The sequence below is a fragment of the Rousettus aegyptiacus genome, unplaced genomic scaffold (genome assembly GCF_014176215.1).
Source record: "Rousettus aegyptiacus isolate mRouAeg1 unplaced genomic scaffold, mRouAeg1.p scaffold_m13_p_3, whole genome shotgun sequence".
Lineage (NCBI taxonomy): Eukaryota > Metazoa > Chordata > Mammalia > Chiroptera > Pteropodidae > Rousettus > Rousettus aegyptiacus.
This window is the reverse complement of record NW_023416306.1, coordinates 51,851,382-51,875,888: the sequence shown is the minus strand read 5'-3', so window position 1 is coordinate 51,875,888 and position 24,507 is coordinate 51,851,382. Positions and strand designations below refer to the sequence as shown.

Below are 24,507 nucleotides of genomic sequence, written 5' to 3'. Positions count from 1 at the left end.
CTACCCCCATTGAATAAAGTTTTGGAAAGTTACATTGCTTTTCTAAGGTAATCTCAGATCTATTTCTTTTTAAAATGATTATTTAAAAAAAATAGTATTAGAGACTCGTGAAGACGTCACTTAAATTCAGTAGATGCAAGCATTTTGCCATATTTGCTTGAGATATTTTCTATCTTTTTTTTTTTGGAATAAACTAAATGGTAGAAATGCATCTAAAATCCAATTTTTAGGACCCACAAAGAAGAGGGGGGAAAAAAAAAACTAGGACAGTAACTTGATTATTCTGATTTGGTCATTGACTCTGCGAGACTTAGCCAAGTATTAAAATGGCCTGGGCTCCAGTTTCCTCAACTGATAAGGAAGTTTGGACCAGATCAGTTCAGAGGTTTCTTTCCACATTCACACTTGATGGTTCTCTTCATTCCAAACCACAGGGGCGTAAGTCTGCTAAGGCAGTACAGTACATGATTGACATGGTCAGCATTATGTCCAAGGACTGATGTAATTATTTGGATAACTCGTAGGTATGAAGGTGCTTATCCCATTGAAGTATTCACTTCAGTGAATGTGTATTAGCACCTAATATATACCAAGTACTGTGCTTGAGACCATAGGCAAGTATTGAACCACATGACTTTCTTATCCTTGGGAAACTTAATGGTTTCAAAGAGAAAATGAGTCACATGCAATTGGAATGGCCTTGAATTTTTAAATTTTATTAATGAGAGAAAGAAATACATACACAGATAATAGGTAATACTTTATTTACATTTTGTATGGTTTGATATTAATCTTCTCTCCTTTCAGGAGAAATGTCACCAATACTGGCCAGCAGAACGATCTGCAAGATACCAGTATTTTGTTGTAGATCCCATGGCTGAGTACAACATGCCACAATATATCCTAAGAGAATTCAAGGTCACAGATGCCAGGGTAAGTTGGCACACTCTTATGTTCTCAACTGTTAGCTGAAAAGTAGTCTAAAGTGCATGTCCAGGAGAAATATTTGCCAGTGACCATGTTCCCCAAACAAAAAATCACCCATCCTGGAGGACTTTTTTTTTTTTTTTTAATGCAAGAGAAACTTCCTCTGTCTGGCAAGTGTTCTCATAAACCCAGGCTTGGCTTCCTTTCAAATGTAACATCTGGCAGCCTAACTTTGGGGATGCACTTGGTGAGTGTATGTGCTGGGAAGAATTTTACTGATTGGTTGGCTGTGCTTACATTCACCTTCTCAGCTCTTTCTCTTTGGAACTTTTTTGGCTTATTTATTACTTGAGGCTATAAATATGTTGTTGTTTTGCAAAGCCCTTTAGGTCATGTGGGCTTGGAGGTTAATTTGGTATGATTTTAAAACTGCAGAGCAAATGACATTTTTTAGAAGAATCTGACAAGCTTTGCACATTCTAATTTGATTGTTGGCATGGTTTATTCCTCAGTGTGCTAATGTGTCAGTCCATGAGAGCTGTCCACCCACGACCCTTGTTGGCTAATTTTCATTCTGCATTTCTTATCTAGATAGCTGAGTCCAAGGTTCAGCTCTGATGTAAGATGTTCTATGCGTACACTTTAATATCCTTGCCTTTAGCCACTTTCAAACGTGATTACAAACACATCTGAGGAGAGAAAGGGTCAGGCCAAAGCCCTGCTTTGTTTTTAGAACTGTCACAGTGGTGGGTTGAGTAAAACTCCAGTGTACAGCTATTTACTTGATCCATTGTTTTTTCTGGAAAGTGGCTTTCTCAACCAACACTCATGTTTAGAGATTGTCTGCTAATCCCCAAAGCTGGGCCCTGGCTGTCGACCTAAAGTGAAAGAGAAATTGGTTAGCAGGCTGTTTGGCCCAGGTGACATACCTGTTAATGCCACAAAGTCTAAAGTCTCAACTACTCTGAAAATAACTGTACCCAAGGCAGCAGTTAATTTCTGAGGTCTTGTTTTTGAGTTGCCCAAATAAGCATGCCTTGGTGACCCATCCCACTGTTTAAAAAAAAGAAAAAGAAAAAAGAAATTATGCCCTTTTAAAATTTGAGGCAAGTTACATGAGTAAAAATATTAATTGCATTCCAAGAAAACTCACCAATTATTTCTGATGATAAAGAGTAAGAACCACGCTCTGCAAATGGCAAATACCTTCTTTATCATCCCTCACTTGCCCAGATTAAATCTGATCACAAAATGCAGAAGAAACATTGAACCAGAAACTCATTCATGTGTTTGTTTTTTGAAGGCTCCCCGTGGTTCTATAATTTTCCTAGCTGCCATAACATTTGCTATTTGTACTCCTAGTGTGTTTCTAATCTTTACTTCCCAGTTTTGAAAGCAGTTGGCACTTCACAATAAAGTATTATTGAACAGGTAACTTGTAAATGGAGTCGGGTGGTCTCTCCTCCACATAGTAAGGGTTTGTGCACATGACCTCTTCTTGCTATTAAAAGTGACGTTGGCCAGAAATGACATCCCCAGGACATCCAGAGGAGGACAAATCTGCATTACCTAGCCTCTGGCTTCCCTTCCTGTGCTTTTCAAACCTTTTCTAGAAACAGAAGTAAAATATTACTTCCTTGATAACCAAATTCATTACGGGGCCAAGCACTATTTGGCATAGTCATCAGTGTTCTTCTAAAATTGATGTCATGTTCTTGTGTGATCTCCATCCCCAAATGATACCAGTCAGGAATATGCCCTGTTCCAATGGAAAACACCAGACTGATTGATATCTTGAGTTAAGCCATCCCCTCTTCTCTGTATGACTATATGAGAAAAATGAATCTGTCTGCTTACCCAGAATCTTGGGAACATGCACATTTATGTCCAAAAGAACTTTAATGGGGAAAGAGGAGATAGAAAAATAGAAAGGAGGAACAGGTTGAAGTCTTAACTGGGAGCAGAATCTCTTCAAATGGGACGAGTCCCCCTAAGCTTGTAACATAGGTTCTCTCTCTCCCTCCCTTTCACGTCCTCTTTCCTTTTTCTCCCTCTCCTCCCCCCTCCCTCTCCTTCTTTTCTCTAATTCTGGAGAGAAAGATGATGGGTGTAACTGTTGTTCCTTCTTCTGTAAACAGAGGGTCCCCTTCTGCTTCCATAGTGCTTCTAGAAACACTGTAAAATTCCAGAATGGATCAGCAATGCCATATTGTCTTCTCAAACCATTTATATTTTAAGAATCAGAGCAATTATGCCTAATCACTGTAGAAAAGAAGGACCCCTCTTGCCTTTAGCTTGTTTTATTTCTGCCTTTCAGTTTGTCTGTGTTCAAACCCCCATAGAAGGGTTAATTCCTGTGGTCTGCCAGGAAGAGTCCTTTTTCAGAATAGAGCATTTATTTGCTAGGAAGCTCTTTGATCTACCTGACAGTGCCTCACTTCCTACTCAACAGCATAGTTAGTTAGTTACTAACTATGGTAGCGCTGTGTCCCCTGCCATGTCTGGGAATTGTATGCTTCTCAGACATGTGGCCATCTAGGTTAACAGCAGCTACCTAATTACGGTCAGATCTTTTCACTGTCACTATTTACCATTTGACGATGGCAGAAATAAACATGTATGCCACATACAAAGTTATCGTGTCAATAGCAAAATCTCTGGTCTGGATGACATGCCTAGATTCTCCTTTTAATATTAAGAGGTTATTGGAGTCTGAGATTTTTGAAAAAAATCTGTTCTACCTTGCTTTTGAAGGCAAAATTTGGGTCTCAGAAGCTTTTACTAATGTGAGAACTACAGGGCTCTTTACTAATGAAGTTTGTAACTGGGCATTGTGAGAGTAAACAGAGTTGTAATCTAAATATATGTGAACTTAGTGTTCATAGAAGATAAAACAGACACAAATGTAACTAGATTTCTAGTTAAACATCTTCTTAACTTTTTCTTCCCTTTTGTCTTTTTGGAAAAAAAAATAAAACACATCATGCTTGCCCTTGTGGTCTGTGCACTGGCTGAATCCTCCTGGTGTCCTTCTTTGTGGCCCGGTATGCGGCTTTCTGCCTAAAGGACGGTCAGTCCCGAACAGTGAGGCAATTCCAGTTCACTGACTGGCCAGAGCAAGGAGTGCCAAAGTCTGGAGAAGGATTTATTGACTTCATTGGCCAAGTCCATAAAACAAAAGAGCAGTTTGGCCAAGATGGACCCATTTCAGTTCATTGCAGGTGAGTTAAGAATCAGGAATGTTGAGTTTCCACTTGTGATTAGGGTGGCGATAACTTTAAAAATATGTATTATTGTGTATTCACTGTCACTACAAGCTTCTGGTGTAAATCTGTATAGTTGAAATTTTATTTTCAGAAATGTATTGTAAAATCTAAAAGCGAGGACTCATTTCTTTCCATAAAGTGAAAATAACCTGAGGAAGATTTTCATCTCCAAATTTTACCTCTTGTAACAAAGAACCAAACTGTTTTTCCCTTGCCTGTTTTACCTTAACAAAAATCATTGGGACATCCCATAGTGATTATTTGTTCAGTTAATCATTTATTACTTGTTTTGCTTTCATAGCATTACATTGATAACTATCTTCCTGTATCTTTTTCCTATGTTTGTCTTCTTGGAAAAACCATAAATAGTTATCAAGCTTTAATGGCAATACTAATTCTTATCAGTCAATAAGTGATTAGAATAGTACCTCAGTTAAAATCACAGTTTGTTTGAAAATTATGGCTATATCTAAAAATGAAGCACCTTTGGTTAATGATTTTCAGTAGTTTCCACAGCATTTTATAATTCAAGTCATTGAAGTTACTAGAAATAGAAAGTAAATGGTTCATAAAGGACACTCACCAAAAATTTAGTGCTTTTTGGAAAAAGCAAAAAACCTTCCAGCAAATGGAATTCATCTATTTTTAGTTGAACAAATATATTTTAAGATTCTAGCAACTGTTAAAGTCTTAGATTCTAATCTCTTTAAGGTAAAAATCTTGAGAGAATTTATTAAATGATTTTACTTCTAAAAAAAAGACCCACTCAAACTCCAGTTCTTAGTGACATGGGAGACAGGTCTCAAAATAGGAGCAATCATAGACCTGGGCTTAAGATATTCAAATTCTAGTCCCACTTCAGTGGTCATGGTCTGACACTAGGGAACTTTCTCTGGACCTCAGTTTTCTCAGCTGATCCCTGAGATCCTATCTAGCACACTGATTCCTAGGCATTATATTGTATATGAGAATTTATATTTATACATTTGCTTTGTGCTATTCGAAATCCTTTGCTTCAACCAAAGAGCATATAGGAAATGACACATGGACTCAAATATTCATACAAAGTGGATATTTTTGGAGCTTGAATTACCTGAATATTCTCCTTAATTTTCCATATAATTTGCCCAAATGCTAATTCAAACTTTTCCAATATAAGGTATAAGGAAAATAACATGTTTAATACATATTTTTAACTTTAGGCATTCCTATAAGTATATATAAGTGTATGTATGTGACTTTTCATTGCTTTTGTCATCACAAAATGATTTAAACACACCTGTAGTATAAATATTATGACATGTTATTCATATATCATATATGTGTGTGTGTATGTATATGTGTGTGTGTAATATATATATATATATATATATATATATATATATATATATATATATCTCTTAAAGGCTTCCAGTTATTTTCTCTTATCTGGGACTATCATAAAAAATACCACTTGTTTATAACTTATTAAACTAACAAGGTAAAGTCAATAATGCCAAAGTTATTAGGGCAAGGTCTATTATTTTCTTGAAAGCACTCAGTAGACAGCCAGAAACCCTCTATTTTTGTTACATTTGAGCGATCAAATCAAAGTAAAATAGACTCTAGAGTACCTGGATCATTCAACAAAAAGATTGTAAAACACAGTCTCTCCAGATTGATATTTTCAAGGTTAAAAGAGGCCTTCAAGGTCATCCACTCCATCCTAACAGAGAGCCTTGGCTGCTCCTGGACATCCTCAGCCACTTCGCAAAGACTGCCCATGGATTTCTAAAAAGTCTTAGTTAACATTTCTGTTTGGAGTCTTCAGAAAACCCAGTCTGTAAAGGGACACACTATTTAAATATGCCTGTCAGCTACATTCCCAAGTAAATGAATCCATCCATTTTCTACAGCCTGTACCCAAGCGTTACACAGGCCATTTAATTAGGATCCAAAAATGTCGGGATTTTTCAGATTATTCACTGTTCTCCTCATTACCTAAGCCTCCAGATGCTTTCCTACTTCTTAAGAGCACAAAAGCTATGAATTAATTTTCTTCTCTTGCTGCACTGAAGATTCTGGAGTTATCTTAAAACAATAAAGAACAGAGAAAGATTCAAAACTTTGTTAATGTGGTGAAAAGAATCCTGATGTTTTAGCTCCTGAACATCTAAAAATGGTAGATAAGTGTATAGCTCATTGGCTCTTAACCATATTTTTTCTTTTAGGTGAGAAACCCCTTTTAGAATCTGTTTAAAGTTACATTTTGAGAAATAGAAAATATATATATAGATATAATTTACACAATCCATACATATAAGATATTCATAGACCCTTTTTGAAGACTGAGGATGCCATATCAAAAACCCTGTTATAGAAACTCATATCAAAAATGCTACCTAAATTTGAGTAGTGTATATGCCAGATGATGGGACATCCTGCAGATTTTAAGTGACTACAAGAAGTGAATAATACACTAGAATACTTGAAGATGCTCAATTTATCTTACCTTATCTAAATTATTTCATACTTTAAAAATATGAAGCAGGCAAGGTCTACAATTTCAGGATCTGCATGAAGAGTATAAATCTATATTTTAATTACCCTTCCTTTTATATATTTATTTTATAATATTTATGTTTCCTGATTACTCCAAAATGGCATATGATCCCAGTTGAAAAGATATGTTATTTGATAAGACTTATTTCTAATTACTTCACTTTCATTCTCACATTATCCCTAGTAATTATTTTGGAAATCTGACACCACATTTTCCTGAATGTTGCTGTGGAAGAACTTGATGTGATATGAAAGCTGGTAAACATATATCCATCCACCCCCAAGCAAATGTAGCCAAGACTAAGCCTCTCATCCAGTAATGTTGTCTTTGTTTTTGTGACAGTGCGGGCGTTGGAAGAACTGGAGTCTTCATAACACTAAGCATTGTTTTAGAAAGAATGAGATATGAAGGAGTTGTAGATATCTTTCAGACCGTCAAAATGTTAAGAACACAACGACCAGCCATGGTACAGACAGAGGTGAGAAAAATCTCCATGCCTTAGTTTGTCACATCTCAAGAGCCAAATAACAGGTTTTATTAGCCAGGACCAATTAGAGACCAAAGACTCTCAGAATCAGAGGCAAAATGCAGGAAAATATTGTGGGAGAAGCATCAAATTGTTTAAAATTTTTGAACCTTGTTTCTTCCCTCTTTAAATGAGAGTGACAGTGTCAACCTCTTAGAGTATTGGGGGGAGTTACGTGAAATGTATTAGGTTGAACCATGTTAAATTGTCACTATTTAACCATTGTTAGCCTATGAAAATGGCAATCTTATATAATTTATCATATTCAAATTTATGTATATTACACATATTTATACATAAATATATATAAAAAGCACAATGCCTGACATACAGCAGACCTTCAGTTTGTTTTACTTCTCCATTCTCTTTCTGTATGCCTAGGTGTTAGATATCAGCTGCTCTGTATTTTACTTCTTAATAATGGCCTTTTAAAATATTTTGATCCTGGATAAGCCCTAGAGAAATTAGCCCCCTATTTTCTATTCTAATACTTAATATGGAAATTCTCATATTTCTCAGAATGTGTTCATGATTTAGACAGTCTGGCCTATTGACTATTTATTTCTAAGGATAATATGAGCATAGATTGTATTTGTTTTTCAAAAGGCAACCAAATTGTATAATTTATGTGTTCCTAAATTTATCACTCGCAGTATCTTTCAGACTTTGATTTCAAAATAGTGCAAGCATTTGGCTTGCAATACTAAAAACATTGTGTCAGCTTGACAAACTTAATGGGTGTTGGGGTGACAGAGGGAAATTGGACGTTTAAAAAGCCTTAACATTTAGCCAAGCAACTTACTGTGACAAGATAGAAAAGCAAACTCCATTTATTTTGCATTACCATTTTTATTGTAGAAAAATGCACATTTAAGCAAAATAGAAACTATCTACTTTCAGCCCCATTGGCTGCTGAAAATAAGTTTCTCTTATGAGGAAAATCCTACTTTTTCTCATCCCTTCTCATCTGTAAATTATAATTTTTCCTTCTCTCCAGCAATGTCCCAACTTTTTCCAATATGACCGTGTTCTCTGTCTGAAAAAGGACACATTTCACACCGTTTTATTTTTGAGTGAGCCTACTTAGAACAGACAACTAGCAATCATACCGAATTAGGCCAAATGGCACAGGCATTCTTATGTGGGCAGCCAATCTTGTGTTGCCATTTTCAACAGTTGAAATCTTAACGTCCAGCACCCTGTGTAAAATGGCTTTGTGCGCCTAGTGTTCCTCACCAGTTACCTTTTGGCTGCCTTCCTCGCTTATATAAGAACATCAGAAACGATGTCAGTAATTTTGATTGTAGGCTACAAAGTCCACTGTCTAATAAGATTTTTTTTTTTAATTTAAATTCTGTCGGTAGTAACTCAGAAGATAAATGAATCTAGAATTTCCTCAGGACAGCGCGTGTCTGCATCAGCTTCTTTTAAACACGCTGAGAATTAGTTATCACAAATGAGCCAATAATTGTAAGAGACGACTGTGACATATGAGGAGTTCCCACATTCATGGTGGTGATTGTTTGATACCCCTTGGAGAATGGTTCACATTTGTCTGGAAGATAATGTTCACTTGAATTGTCACTACTTGGAATTAGGAGACTATTTCTGGTCAAATTGATTGGTGAAGTTAATAAACACCCCATGTGGCTGATCATTCTTTGCTCACTAAAACCGACTGGCTATCGGATTGAATTGATTGATGGAAGTAGTGATTTTTGTCCCCATCAAGATGCAACTTTGTTTCTAATACTGATTTTCATTCTGTTAAAATCTCCTCTTTCTCATCATGCTCTGTCTCCTGCAGGATCAGTATCAGTTCTGCTACCGAGCCGCACTTGAGTACCTGGGCAGCTTTGATCACTATGCAACGTAGAAACCCCTGACCCATTTTGGATTTTTACTACAGGCCCTTCAATATCCATGGAGTCTCTTCTGAGCCATACAGGGCACTTGAGAAGTCCTTCATAACTTCTAGGTAACAACCACTTAGTGGGACTATTACACACAAAACAAACTAAAAACAAACTTTTCCGGGTGGACCAAGAACTCAGTTTAATAATCTAATCTGAAAAATAATAAAGAGAATCCTGACTGATGAGGTACTTGAGGATTTTATTGACAGATACCTCAAGGATTCAAAATACAGGGAAGAAGAAATCACAGCAAAGAACCACCATCTTGTTCAGGATTGCTTTCTAGGTGCGAGGAGGAAATAAGAGGGCTGCAGTTTAGTGCGAGCTGTTTGCTGGTGTGGCTTCCTTCTCACGGTAAAATGAACTCTGCTTCGACATTGCCCCTTCCCACCATATTGCTCATAATAACATTTTAGGGGGAAAGTGGGGGGTAATGTTTAAAAAAGAAAGTCTTCGATTTAATTTTTTAGTATTGTAAAAATACTGCTGACCTGTGCTTCATTTTTAACTGTGCGAACTTTTTTTTAACAAAACGTATCATTCGATAAAGTGAATTTTAAAAAAGGTTACATAACTCTTCATTTTTTATTTCCAAATTGTAGGTTTTTTTAAGCTGTAGAACTGTTATCTGTAACATTTTACTGTAGAAATATCAAATCATTTGAAAATTTGCACATTTTTGTGCAATACTCGATCTACAGTATTGGTGTCATCAGATATTACTATTTACATTTCTGTTTGGTTTCGGTTGATAAGAAAGTATCCGTTCTTTTCACATAATCAAAGAGAACTTTCTTTTTTTTTTTGGAATCAACAGGGAGGCGCAAAGTATAAAGTTGCTGCTAACATATATACATATATATCCATATTTTATAGGGATGTCTATGTATATATATAGACAGTGTGTTCACATGAAATGATAGATATAGCTATCATGCAGTTCTTCCATGATTTAGTATTTTTAAGGTAGAAAAACTATTGTAAACATCTTTTTCAATTTATTTTATGACATGTTGGTATTTCTTAATATCACGAAAATTTAATTTTTTAAGGGAAATGAGGAATGCACATCAGTGATTGTCAAACCTCACCCCCTAATTTCCTACCCAATGTCACCCCACCCATCTAATCATATTCACAAATACCATTTTGTTAGGCTGCCAACAAGTTCAATATTTCTAACACTCTAGTGCAATAAAAAATTATTAAATATCTAAGAGGTGTGCATGTGGGAAAGGTCAGTGCATATCCCTTTAGGAGGGGAGAATGTTGTAATATATCAGCTATCAAGTTGTTTAAAAAACAGTGTATTCAATCGTATATTGTCTATAGTATGTGCTATGAAATTTGCATTTATGATATGTAACAGGGGCAAAGCCAAACTCATGTTACTCTGTTCAGTCAAACATTTTGTGGCATACAGCACTCCTGGAAAGTGCTATACTTTGTTTTCTTTTGGTTTTAGTTCTGCATTTAGAGTGCCTTATAATTGATGCCTATTTTAATAGCATTTCTTTTTAGCTTTTGGTTCGTATTTCCACTAGTTGTTCGTATATGTTACTCTTTCTATTAAAGCATTATCTGTTTACCACATGTACAAAAACTCTTTGAATAATATGCATTCCTAGTTTCCAACCAAGTCGGGGACGTTAGGGATTGTACCAGCCCAAAGCACTTGGATAATCAGGGCCCTTCTTCCATTCGTAATTGTCAACATCAGGAAAAGCTATTTGTTTTATTTATAATCCCGTCCCAAATTTATTCTGCAACACTCAGTAATTGTACCAAACTTAGTAACCAAACATTTAAAACTTCATAATATATTTGCTATTTCATTGTACATATATATCTCCCCAAATTTTACAACATAATTACTATAGGAAGCCATGGACGATGGCATGAGTTTGCCATATCTTTCACGATTTTAAAGAACCCTCAAAATATCCAAGGAACTCTTAAAGAGTTTTGGTATAGGTATATTTTGAATTAATTTTAGCTCCATTGATGTTCTGGCATATGACTTTTGTTTTCTGCATTTTCCCATCACTAACAGAATGAAATCCAAGAGACCAAACACTTGCAAGCATCGTATATGAGCACTTTTGTAAAAAGAAAAAAAAAAAAAAAGAAAAAAAATGTATAATACTTAAAAAAAAAAAAAAGCATCTAGAAGGCTACCTCAGAATGAGACTCTAACCTACATCAGAACCAGAGAAGAATGTGCACTATGTGGGTCTGTTGTTTTCTTTAAGTTTGTATCTTTTGGAGCTTTATCCAAGTGCCAGATCACTCAGTGCTGTAATTTTTATTTAGTGAAACAAAGGGGGTCATTAGATGGACATTGCATTATGCAGACATGCCCTGTTGGACATGTAGATTCTGATGGTGTACTGCACACCAGAACCATTGTCCAATGAGCAGTTTCTCTCTGAGGCAAAAACTGCCCATTTGACGGGGAAAGAGGAGAACAACCACAAGAAGAAAATGAATGGGATGCATACCATAGACGTACAAGGCGGAGACTATTTCAGATACCTTACTGTTCAGGAGCTATTCCGAGAACTAACTCCCTACTGTCATTGATGTGCATTCCACTCTGTGCTTTTCTGTACACACCGTTCTAGTTTTATTTTCCCAGGTAAACATCTTTATCTACCATTACCATAAACTCTCAAATTTCCAATTATTTTCATCATCATAACCAGTACGGTGCTATTATTTACCTATGTACGTGTAGTTATGTATAATTTTGTAATTAGTTACAATGGTAAAAAAAAAATCAAAATATATAAAAAGTGATTTGTACAGAACTTTATTTTAGCTCTTTTTTAAAAATGATTTGCATGGTTAGAAAATGGCGAGGACAGCCAGGGGAGGGAAGGGCCTCTAGGGAACTTTGCACTTTCTATACCTTTGTACTATGCACTGCCCTATTGATTCTACACCCAATAATGTTATTACTTGAACCCATCTGTAAGAAACTGCTTCAGAATTTCATTTGTGTGTGTGTAAATAACACAACGTAGAAACAGGAAGGGGAAAAATTCTGCAATAATGTACAGATTTTTTTTCTTTCCTGTTTATTTTTGGTTTAGCTTTTTAGTCCTTCCTTTTTATTTTTAATTACCTTCTTTTTCCTTTATGGGTTTTGGTTTCTTTTGGGTTTATGGGTGCCCTGATACTCCAGCAGAGATCAGAAGGCTAAAGATCCATCCTATCCATCCGTTACATGGCTTTGCCATCCAAGCTTGGAGTGTCTACAAAGATAATAACGGTTGTGTTCTTTGCTCTCGTTTTGGATGCATAGACTGAAAACTTAAAAAAAAAAATAACTTGTAAAATGGCTTGTTAAAAAAATACAATTACCTCTAATTAGTAGTACGCGTAAATGTTTTACAGAATGAAAGGCGTGCTTTTTATTTTCTTACTTCGTTACATTGGTGGCGAAAGAAGTCTGTATGAAAATCAGTTCTTTGCTGACACAAGTTCCATTTGTTACAAATGAATTCTAATAAAAATGTCAGTGTTATGCGGCCCTGGCCTTTACTTTTGTCTTCTCAAGTCCTTTGGTTTTGAATTGACCATATATGTTCCTCCTTCTCTGGTTATCTGGTTAGTACCTTTGTTCTAATAGTAATTTTACTTATTGAGAGGCTGCTATCTACAAGTACCTGCCTCAAGGTAAGCACCTTTCAGTCGTAAGCAACCAAAATACTTTGCCCAAGTTCTGAAAACAAAGACATAGGTCTTGGTTTCATTCAGTTTGAAGATCATAGGCAACCCTTAATTCTGTGGAAGATGACTACTATATAAATGTTTTAAAGTGTGTTACTATCTATGTATAATTATCATCTTGAAACAACCTCATGCACAGAAAAATAACTCTATAATGTTAGTTGTTTAAACTCTTTGAGAACATGGCTAAGAAAATACTTGTTTTGGATTATTCAGTCAAAATTATGAAGTGCCAGTAATGAGTTAGAACTGTCCTAAGCATTGGGGATGCAGCTGTGAATAAATGACACAAATGTAGCTTTCACAGAGACTATGGTCTAGGAAGAGAGGTTGGCATTAAATAACAAAGTTATACTCTGACAAGTGCTAAAAAAGGAAAGTAGAGGATGCATGAAGTTAGAACTCTCACTTGTGAGCGAAAGTCTATACTTGGATTACACAAAAAGAAAAGTGATTATTGGCTCATGTTAAATGATTGGGAAATAGAATTGTACCAAAAGAGTAGGATACCCAATGGATACCCAATTTTCAGGTGACATTTTCAGCATTTAAGATCTCTTCCTGCCTTCCATCATGGTTTCTACTTTCTTAATGTCAGCATTAAGCAAACTTTGTTTCCCTTGAAGCTCTGGGATCTCAACATCACAAACCAAGCAAGTGGAAGAATTTACTCAACAGCACAAACAGTTGTCATAAAATAGAATGGATTCTTCATGTCTCTCACTGGCCTAACTTGGGATAAGTAGTCATCTCAGGAATACCAGTATGGATAGGAGGAGAGAATGTGCTCACTGAGCTGTCAGAGGAAGGGTTTAAGGTGGCTGTCTCCTTGCCAAATTGTATATCAACCTAATGAGTTAAGGAAAACCACAGGTATGTTTGGAAAAGTTATGACTAGTTGTTGCCATAGAAATAATGAGAAAATGAAACAATCCCATTATCCAAACATTTCTTTGGAAATTCTGACACTGAATAGACAATTAGACTCCTTTTCCCCACTTTTGCTACCTCTCCACCTAACTGGCCTTTAATTTTGCAAATTTGATCACTCCCATTGATTGTATAGGCACACAATTCTTAACCAGAAAAACAGGACAAAAAGTTCAAGGTAAATCATAACTGATATTCTGATCATTATGATCCATTATTTTAAACAGATATCTGGTTGGAATGTCAAAGATGACAAGATATGAGCTAATTTCACCAATGTAAGCACATGCAGAAATTATTAATAACTTGCTAATAATTAGTTTAGGACTCTTTTACTTAGTTACATTTATGATTAAACTCCATAGTTAAGAGAATTTAAATAAATTAAAAATAAAATTGTTAACTTATAAGTCTGAAAATATTTAACTTTATGATTTTCAAAGGGTTTTTACAAATATTAAGGAAGATCTATAAAAATCTGAAATTGTAGATTTCATCACTTATAATAGTAAAATAAAAGTGGAAACATACTAAACGTCCAATAGGAAATGATTAAAATATATATATGTGAAATTGTATATGTGTAAAATTTTATATACATACTATAACCCCATGTAATACATTGCCACTTAGCCATTAAATAATTAGTTATGGGGGGAGAAATGACATGAAAATGATTATAGTAAATTTTTAAAGGGAGGTATAAAATTATACATAAAAGCAGAGAATTAATGGAAAGCAATGCATCAATTACTAACTGATAAAATTATTGCACTTTCTACATTTTTGAAAATTTTTGCAATAAGTGCTTTTAAATAGCAAACTAAGGGTACTTTAAAATATATGGAAAGATGAAATAATTTGTTAAAATCACTTTTTGAAATATAAGAATGGAGAGAAAAAAAAGAATCTAAGATAGGTGGTCAAATAGAAAGCAAATAATATGGTAGATTTAAGCAACAACGAAAAAAACTACATTAAATGTAAATAGAGTATATCTGACTTAAAGATGTAAATTGCCAATCATGCTAAAAGTAAAAGAATGGTAAGAAATATACCATGCAAACATAACCAAAAGAAAATTGTGCTATAATGCATTACTAAATATTAATAGTCAATTCCCAATGAAAAAAGTTTCAGTGCACCAGGAAGGAGTAACAATTCTGTATGCATTTCAGAACATGACCTCAAAATATGGACAACAAAGGAGGCCAGCCCAAGATGGTGCCGTGGGAGAATGCCATGACATGCCAGATGTACGCTTATGTTTAGAGCAATTTCTCCTGAAAGACAACTGAGGGCCAATTGAGCAGCTTCTGCAAAGCAAAGGAGAGAGACCCCATAGAAAATGTTGGGGAACTGCAAGAGCTCTCCAGGATTGGAGGAACTTATGAGCACCCTTATTTATAGTCTCTCTTCTCCTGGATGATGCCAGCAAGAGCTCTATCCAGGTGCTCTGGCCAATGATCTACAAGGCTGCTGTAGTACTTTCTCCACCTAATGTCCACTCCTGCACATAAAACCAGATCAACAGTGTGCTGCTGCACATGCCTGCATACTGGGCCACCCTGACACTCCACACAGCTTGCTCCAGCAGGACCAACAGGCTGCTGTGGCATGTGTGCACTGAACTGCTTCACCTGGACCCCACTCTGGCCACACTGGACAGTGGACAGAGAGCCACACTGCACATGCGCATCAAGCTTCGGGCCAGGCAGTACCCCAGGCACCACATGCACCCAATGCCACTCCAACTAGCCTGCCAAAACCAACCAGCACAAAGTCTATGCAGAGATCGCTTCTACACAAGACTACTTTTTCAAGATTGGGAGAGAATATTTTATCAAATTTCATCTAATAAACACAGGAAGTCAAACAAAATGAGAAAACAGAGGAATATGCTCCAAATGAAGCAACAGGAAAAAAATCCAGGGGAAAAAAAATCTCTAATGAAATGAAGAGATAAATAATTTGCCTGATAAGCAATTCAAGGAAATGGTCATAAGAATATTCACCAAACTTGAGAGGAGAACTCATAACTTCAACGAAATTAGAAAAGATGATAAAGAACCAATCAGAGCTAAAACAAAATGCAATAACTGAATTGAAAAAATACACTAGAAGGAATCACCAGCAGAGTAGTTAATGAAGAAAAACAAGCCATATCCTAGAATACAGAATAATGAAAATCACCCAATCTGAAGAACAAAAAATAAAAATTAAAAAAGTATAACAGAACTCTGGGACAACACCAACTACACTAACGTTTGCATTATATGGGTTTCAAAAGGAGGAGAAAGAGAAAGGGGTAGAAAGTATATTTAAAGAAATAACAGCTGAAAACTTTCTTAATCTAGGGAAGGTGATAAATATCCAGGTCCAAGAAGCACAGAGAGTACCAAACAATATGAATCCAAAGAAACCTGCCCCAAGACATACTGTAATTAATATAGAAAAAAGTCAATATAAAGAAACAACCCCATAAGGGAGACTTCAGTTGATTTCTGAGCAGTAATATTACAGGCCAGAAGAGAGTGTCAAGACATATTTGGAGTGCTGAAATGATTCAAACAGTGAATCGGCCACTTAAGAAGCTAGTATAAAGGTTAAAAGGTAAAATTAACTACAATTATGATAAATAGGAGATATACAAGACAAAAAAAGGTACATAACATGTTAAAATCAAAGCATCAAGGAGGAAGTAAAAATGTGCTGTGTGAATGAGTTTGAACCTAAATACCTATCAGCTTAAAATAGATCTCTATAGATATAAATGGGTATATATAAACTTCATAGTAACCATAAGCCAAAGCCCACAAAAAAATAAAGAGAAAGGAACCCAAACAAAAATATTAAATAAAACCAGCACACCATAAGGAAAGAGATCAAAAGAAGAAAAAAAGAACAGAGAACTACAACCAAAAAATAATGAACAAAATGTCAATAAGTATATACCTATCAATAATTACTTTAAATGGAAATGGGCTAAATGCTCTAATCAAAAGAACATATGGTAGATGAATAGATTAAAAACAGTCCCATCTATATGCTTTTTATAAGAGACTCACTTCAGTCAAAAGAGACATGTAGACTAAAAGTGAAGGAATGGAAAAATATATTCCATGCAAATACTAACTAAAAAAAAGGAGCTAGGGTAGCAATACTCGTATTAGACAAAACAGACTTAAAAATAGACTGTAAAAAGATCAAGAGGAGCATTACATAATGATAATGGGGTCAAACCAAGAAAAGGACATAATCATACATATCTGTACAAATATATAAAGCAAATATTAACAAACATAAAGGGAGAAGTTGACTTAGTTAAGATTTTTTTCTGATCATAACAGTGTGAAATTAAAAATCAACTGCAAGACAAAAACGAAAATCTACAAACACGTGGAGACTAAACAACATCCTACTAAACAAACAATGAATCAAAGTGGAGGTCAAATAGGAAATCAAAAAAACACCTTGAGACAAATGAAAATGAAAAACAACTTTCCCAAATTTATGAAATGCAGCAAAAGCAATCTAAGAAGGAAATTCATAGCTATACGGGCTTATGTCAAGAAATAAACATCTAAAACAATTCAACTTTACACCCAAATGAACTATTAAAAGTAGAACAAACAAAATCTAAAATAAGTAAAAGGAAATATAAAAATTACAGCAAAAATAAATGAAAGACTAAAAAATAAACAATGGAAATGATCAACAAAACCAAAAGCTCATTCTTAGAAAGAACATATTTGATAAGCCTTTAGCAAGACCCATTGGAAAAAAGCCCAAATAAATCAGAAAAGAAAAAGAAGAGGTTATAATCAGCACTATAGAAATATAAAGGATCGTTAAAGAATACTATGAGCAATTACATGCCACCAAACAGGACTGCCTAGAAGAAATGGATAAATTTATGCATATATACAACCTTCCAAGACTGAACTAATTACTAGCAATGAAACTGAAGCACTCCCAACAAACCCAAATCCAGGACAAGTGAGCTTAACAGGTAAATTCTATCTTCTAATAAACATAGATGTAAAAATATGCAAAGAAATATTAGCAAACCAAATTCTAGGGATGCAAGGATGGTTTAACATCTGCAAATCAATCAACATTATATACCGCTTAAACAAAATAAAAGAAAAATCATTTGTTCATCTGAAGTTACAAAAAAAGCATTCGACAAAATTCAACGATTAAGGATAAACACTTTCAGCAGAGAATAGAGAGAACACACCTCAACATAACAACATATATAACAAACCCACAACTAACATCATCCTCAATGGTGAAAAACTAAAAGCTTTACCTCAAAGATCAAGAACAAGACAAGGATGCCTACTATCACCACTATTAGTCAATATAGTATTAGAAGTCCTAGCTGCAGCTCTCAGACAAGAAAAATATATGAAAAGGCATCCAAATTGGAAGAGAAGCAATAAAATTGTCACTATTTGCAGATGATATACTATGTCTAGAAAACCCTAATAACTCCACAAAGCAACTATTAGAATATGTGAATTCAGTAAAAGTTACGGGATGCAAAGTTAATATACAGAAATCCATTGCATGTCTATACACTAATAAAGACTCATCAGAAGGAGTAATCAAGAAAATAATCCTATTTTCAGTTGCACCAAAAGAATAAAACACCTCAGAATAAATTTAACCAAGGTGATAAAAGACCTGTACTGGTAAAACTATAAGATATTAAAGAAAAAAAAATGAAGGGGACAGACCAAAAAAATAGAATACACATGTTCATGAATTGAAAGGATTAAAATTAAAATGTTCATATTATCTAAACCAATTTACAGATTTGATGCAATCCCTATCAAGATATTAATGGCATTCTAGAATAAATAATCCTAAAATTTATGTGTAACCACAATAGACACCAAATAGACAAAGCAATGTTGAGAAAGAACAAAGTTGGAAGAATCATGCTTCCTGATTTCATGCTTTTCTGCAAAGCTATTTAATAATCAAAATTGTATGGCACTGGCACAAAAATGGACATATTGATCAATGGAACAGAATAGAGAGCACAAAAATAAATCCTTACATGGTTAATTAATCTATAATAAAGGAAGGAAGAATAACAATGGAGAAGTGACAGTCTCTTCAATAATGGTACTGGGAAAACTAGACAGATATATTCAAAAAAATAAAATGGGATCATCCTTTTATACCATATACAAAATTATACTCGAAATGGATTACAGACTTAAACACTTGTAACTATAAAATCCCTAGAACAAAACATAAGTCAAGAAACTTTTTGGCAGAGGTCTTAGCAATAGCTTTTTGGATATGTCCCCTTAGACAAGCACAATAAAAGCAGAAGTAAACAAATGGGACTACACTAAACTAAAATGCTTCTGTACAACAAAGGAAACATTAGCAAAATGAAAAGACAACCTACTGAATGAGAGATGTTATTCACAAATGAGATATACAATAAGGAGTTAATATCCAAAATAGTTAAAGAACTCATATAACTCAACATCAATAAAATCAAACAGTCAGATTTAGAAATGGGCAGAAGACATGAATAGGCATTTCTCCAAAGAACATACAGATGCTAAACAGACATATGAAAAGATACTCAACATCATTGTCAGGGAAATAAAAATCAAAACCACAAGATACCAACTCATACTTTTCAGAATAGCTAGTATCGAAATGCCAACAAGTCAAGTGTTGTCAAGGATGTGGGAAAAAGGGAACCCTCATGCACTGTTATTAGGATTGTAAATTGATGCACCCCTATTGAAAAAAAGCATGTATTTTTTTCCTTTAAAAATTAAAAATAGAACTACCGATTCCACTTCTATGTATTTATACAAAGAAAATGAAAACACTAATTTGAAGAGATATATACAGCACTATGTTCACTACAGCATTATTTACAATAACAAAGGTGTAGAAGCAACCTGTTTCCATTGATGGATAAATGCATAGAGAAGATGTAGTGTATATACACAATGGGATATGGCTCAGCAATAATAAAGAATGAAGTCCTGTCAATTGAGACAACATGGATAGACCTAGAGAGTGTTATGCTAAGTAAAATGTTAGACAGAGAAAGAAATACTGTATGATTTCACTTCTATATGGAATCTAAAAATAAGCAAAACAAAAACAGACCTATAGAAGTAGAGAACAAACTGATGATGAACAGAGGAGAGGAGGGTGAGGAGTGGGTGAAAAAGATGAAGAGAAATAAGAGATACAAATGTCCAGTTATAAAATAAGCCAGAGATATAGTGTATAGCATAAAGAATGTAGTCAATAATATTGTAATAACATTGCACAGTGACAGATGTTTACTAGACTTAGTATGGTGATTACATCATGAGGTATATAAATGTTGAATCACTGCAGTGCATCTGAAACTAATAAAATATTGTATGATAACTACATTTTATTAAAAAGTAAAAGTATAAACAAAAATGGACAGAGCTAAAAGGAGTTACACATATATGCACAATCATAATGGGATATTTTTAAAGTATGTCTCAGCAAAATTACTATTTGAGAACAGACTAAAATATTCAGTAAGTATATAAAAGATATGAATAACCTGGTTAACAAAATTTATCTAAGTGACCTATGTAGACCACTGTTAAACAACTTAAAAATATACTCCATAACTTAAAAATATATACACTATTTTTAAAAACACACAGAACATTTATCAAAATCAAGTAGAAATTAGACCACAAAAGAAGTCTCAAAAAATTTCAAGGATTTTATTGCACAGAGTATGTTCTCTAAAGCCAACAAAGATATTTAGAAAATCCCTATATGTATACATGGTAATTAAGAAATACCCTTCTAAATAAGTCAAAGGAGAAATCACAAATGGAAGTAAAAAAATGTAAAATTATGAAACATTGCATATCCAAACTTGCTGCATAAAGCTAGACTGAGCTTTAGAGAAATTTATAGCCTTAAATGCATATGTTAGAAAAGAAGACTGAAAATCAATTATCTTGATATTTAGAAATTATAATTAACTCCATCCCAAGAAAGCAGAGGAAATTATAAAGAGAAAAATAGTAAAATTTTAAATATACAGTACCAACAAATATTAGTAAAAATTTTTAAGTTAAAATTTGAAATTAATGATTCTTTGAAAGGCAATGAAATTAATTAATCTTACCAAAATGGTTTAGAGGACAAGCGAGCATCATGGAGAAGTTAGAAGACTCCTTTGTGTTCTCCTTTTAAGTTTACAAGTTAGATGTCTATAATCTAACAAAGGTTCCTCTGCTGAACACACGGACATGCCTGCAAGATCTTCAGTGCATCTGAAGGCAGGAGTATTAAAATGCATGGAAAAAGTGAGATGAGGAGAAAGACAGAGACGGTGTCTATAGACAAAGTTCTGTCGCTGATTCAGGACCTACTACCAAAGTGACAGTAGTGAAAGTTGGGATGGAGCCCCGGCACTATGGCCCAGCGGAGAGCAGGAAGGGAAGAAGCTGCATGGTTCCTGAGACACTAGCTGCCTCCCCCTCTGCCTAGGAGCAGAGCCTAGGAGCAACAGCAGACATGCACCTAAGGCCTCCCAGCTGTAGCGTTGGTCCTGGCAGCCATAAGGAACACAAGAGCGGTGCAGTGGGCTTGCAGATCCACCTTCCTACCACAGTGGTTTAAGACCCCATCAAAGCAGGGACACCGACCACCCTGGTCACCCAGGCATCAATTTCTAGGACAGAAGCAACGCCTCTTCACTATGTCCCCAAGGTTCAAGTAGTTCAGGTAAGAGAAAACAATTCGTGCTATAGCACCATCTACTGGAACACAAAACAACTTGTAATTACCAACCTGCTAAATTGTTAGGATCAAAACAGTATATAAACAAGAAAAGAGTTCACTGTCTCCAATGTGCAAGCAATCCAATTCATCAAGTATCATGAACAACAAAAATAACATGGTAACACAAAGAAAATGATGAGTCTCCAGAAACCAAACTCAAAGTCATGGAAAAATGATTTAAATGACAGAATTCAAAATGGAGCACAAGAAGATACTCCATGAGATAGAAGAAAACTCAGAAAGGCAGTTTAATAAGCTCAGGAATAAAATTAATAAACAAAAGGAGTACCAAAGAGATAAAGCTATATAAAAAATTCTGGAGCTGAAAACTCATAAAAATAAAATGAAGAGCTCATTAGAAATAAATGGAAATAGAGCAGACCTGATAGAAGAAGAGAGAATTAGTGAGCTCAAAAACACAAATCTAGAAATAATTAAGGTGGAAGGAGAGTAAGCACTAAGAGTTAAAAAAAAATTGAAAGAGCTCTATGAGAACTATCTGACTCCATTAGAAAGAGCAACACAAAAATAATGAGTATTCCAGAAGGAGAAGAAAGGGAGGGAGAAGGAAATAGAACCTGTTCAAAGTAATAATTGATGAGAATTTCCCAGACCTAGGGAAAGAACTGGACATTCAAGTACAAGAAGCTAAAAGAACACCTACTAATTATCTCAATGAAAAAAGACCTTCTCCAAGACACATATTAAAACTGTCCAAAGTCGATTATAAAGAAATATTTCTCAAGGCAACCATAAAAAAATAAAAAGACACTAACCTACAAAGGAAATCCTATCAGATCATCATCACATTTGTTAGTAGAAATCCTACAGGCCAGGATAAAGTAGAATGACATTCAAAATATTGACAGAAAGAAACCAGCTGAAACTAATATACAATGAAATCATCCCTTAGATATGTAGGAAAAATAAAAGCCTTCCCAGATAAATCAAAGCTGAAGATATCTACCACCACAAGATCTGCATTGCAAGAAAGGTTGAAAGGAGCTCTTCTACCAGAAACAAAAAGACAAAACATACAAAACACTGAGTAAGATAACAACAGAGAGACAGAAGCAGAAAATTGTTACTTTGTTTCAGAATAGGGTATTAAGCAATTATAACATAAAGCTTAAAGGGGGAAAAAGCATTAAAAATAACTCTAGCTACTGCAATTTGGTAATGAACACACTATATAAAAAAAGATAATTTGTGACAACAAAAACATAAAAGGGTCGAAGGAAAAGGATTGAACTTTATAGGTGAATGAAGATAAGATTCTATCAGAAGAAAAGGAATAATTTAATCTGAGACATTTCATACAGATTGCATGGTAACCACAAAACAAAAATCCAGAGCTGAGACATGAAATATAAAAAATGGAAGAAATGGAGAAAAATATCTCAGAAAACCACCTAACTAAACTAGCAGACAGAAACACAAGAGAAAAGAAATAATGCAGATACAGAGCAACCAGGAAACGAAAGATAAAATAACTTTAGTAAGTTCTTATATCAATAATCATCTTAAACATAAATGGACTGAACTCATTAACCAAAAAGCACAGAATAGCTGGATGGATTAAAGACCCAACTATATGCTGTCTTCAGGAGACCCATATAAGCTCCAAAGACAAAGATAATGTCAAAGTGAAAGGGTGGAAGATAATACTCCAACCAAATGGCATCCAGAGAAAAGAGGGTATAGCCATTCTTATATTAAACAAAATAGATTTTTAGACAAAAAAGGTAAACAGACAAAAACGGACATTTTATAATGACAAAGGGACAATCTATAAAGAAGACACTACATTTATTAATATATATACACCCAACCAAAGCACACCAAAATATATAAAGCAATTATTAATATAACTAATGAGTGAAGTTGCCAGTTATACAAAAATAGTAGGGGACTTTAATACCCCATTTACATCAGTGCAAAGAACATCCATACAGAAACTCAATAAGGAAACATTGGCCATAAATAATACATTAGATCAAAAGAACTTAATATTTATAGAACTTTCCATCCCATTATGATAGAATACACATTCTTAACATGGAACTTTCTCAAGTATAGAACATATTCTGGGACATGACACAATTCTTAATAATTTATGAAGACTAAAATCATACTAAGCATATTTTCTGACCACAATAGTATAAAACTAGAAATCAACTATAAGAAGAAATCTGGAAAAATCATAATTAAAGATTAAACAACATCTTACTGAATAACTATTGGGTCAAAGAAGAAAGAAATCAAAAGACACATAGAAATGGAAATGAAAACATGTCATAGCAAAATTTTTAGAATGTAGCAAAAGTGGCACGAAGAGGGAAGTTTAAAGCAAATAGGCCTATCTCAATAAAACAATAGTCCCAAATAAATAATCTAACATTAAACCTTAAGGAAATTATTTCAAAGAATAATTTGAAACCCAAAGTCAGTAAAAGGAAGAAAATAATAAAAATCAGAGTGGAATAAATAATATAGAGGAAAAAAAGTCAATTGGAAAAATTAATGAAATGAAGAACTATTCTTTGAAAAAATAAAATTGACCAAACAAAATTGACCAAACCTCTAGCTAGAGTCATGAAGGAAAAAGGAGAAAAGAGAAAAGACAAAGTCAGAAATGAAAGAGGGTAAGTTACAATGGCTGCCACAGAAAAACACAAAGGATTATACAAGAATTCTACGAAAGTTTATGTCACCAAATAATCTAGAAGAAATGGACAAATTCTTAGAAACATATAACCTTCCTAGACTGAATCATGAATGGAAAAACTGAATTGGCCAACCACTAATCAAGAAATGGAAACAGTAATAAAT

At 34.4% G+C, this 24,507-nt stretch overlaps 1 protein-coding gene across 49 annotated transcripts in view; it reads left to right on the top strand.

Annotated features, from left to right (window-relative positions):
• PTPRD (protein tyrosine phosphatase receptor type D) overlaps positions 1–12,534 on the top strand; it is a 1,934,582-nt gene extending 1,922,048 nt beyond the window's left edge. For 48 of the 49 annotated variants that reach the window (XM_036238646.1, XM_036238649.1, XM_036238671.1 and 45 more), the window contains 4 exons: positions 808–933; positions 3,994–4,148; positions 7,078–7,213; positions 9,069–12,534. In XM_036238646.1, coding sequence (XP_036094539.1) covers positions 808–933; positions 3,994–4,148; positions 7,078–7,213; positions 9,069–9,137 — 486 coding nt within the window. In that variant the 3' untranslated portion in view covers positions 9,138–12,534. The remainder of the gene's footprint in view (positions 1–807; positions 934–3,993; positions 4,149–7,077; positions 7,214–9,068) is intronic. The other variant, XM_036238643.1, reaches the window with a different exon arrangement.
• Positions 12,535–24,507: the final 11,973 nt, after the last annotated feature.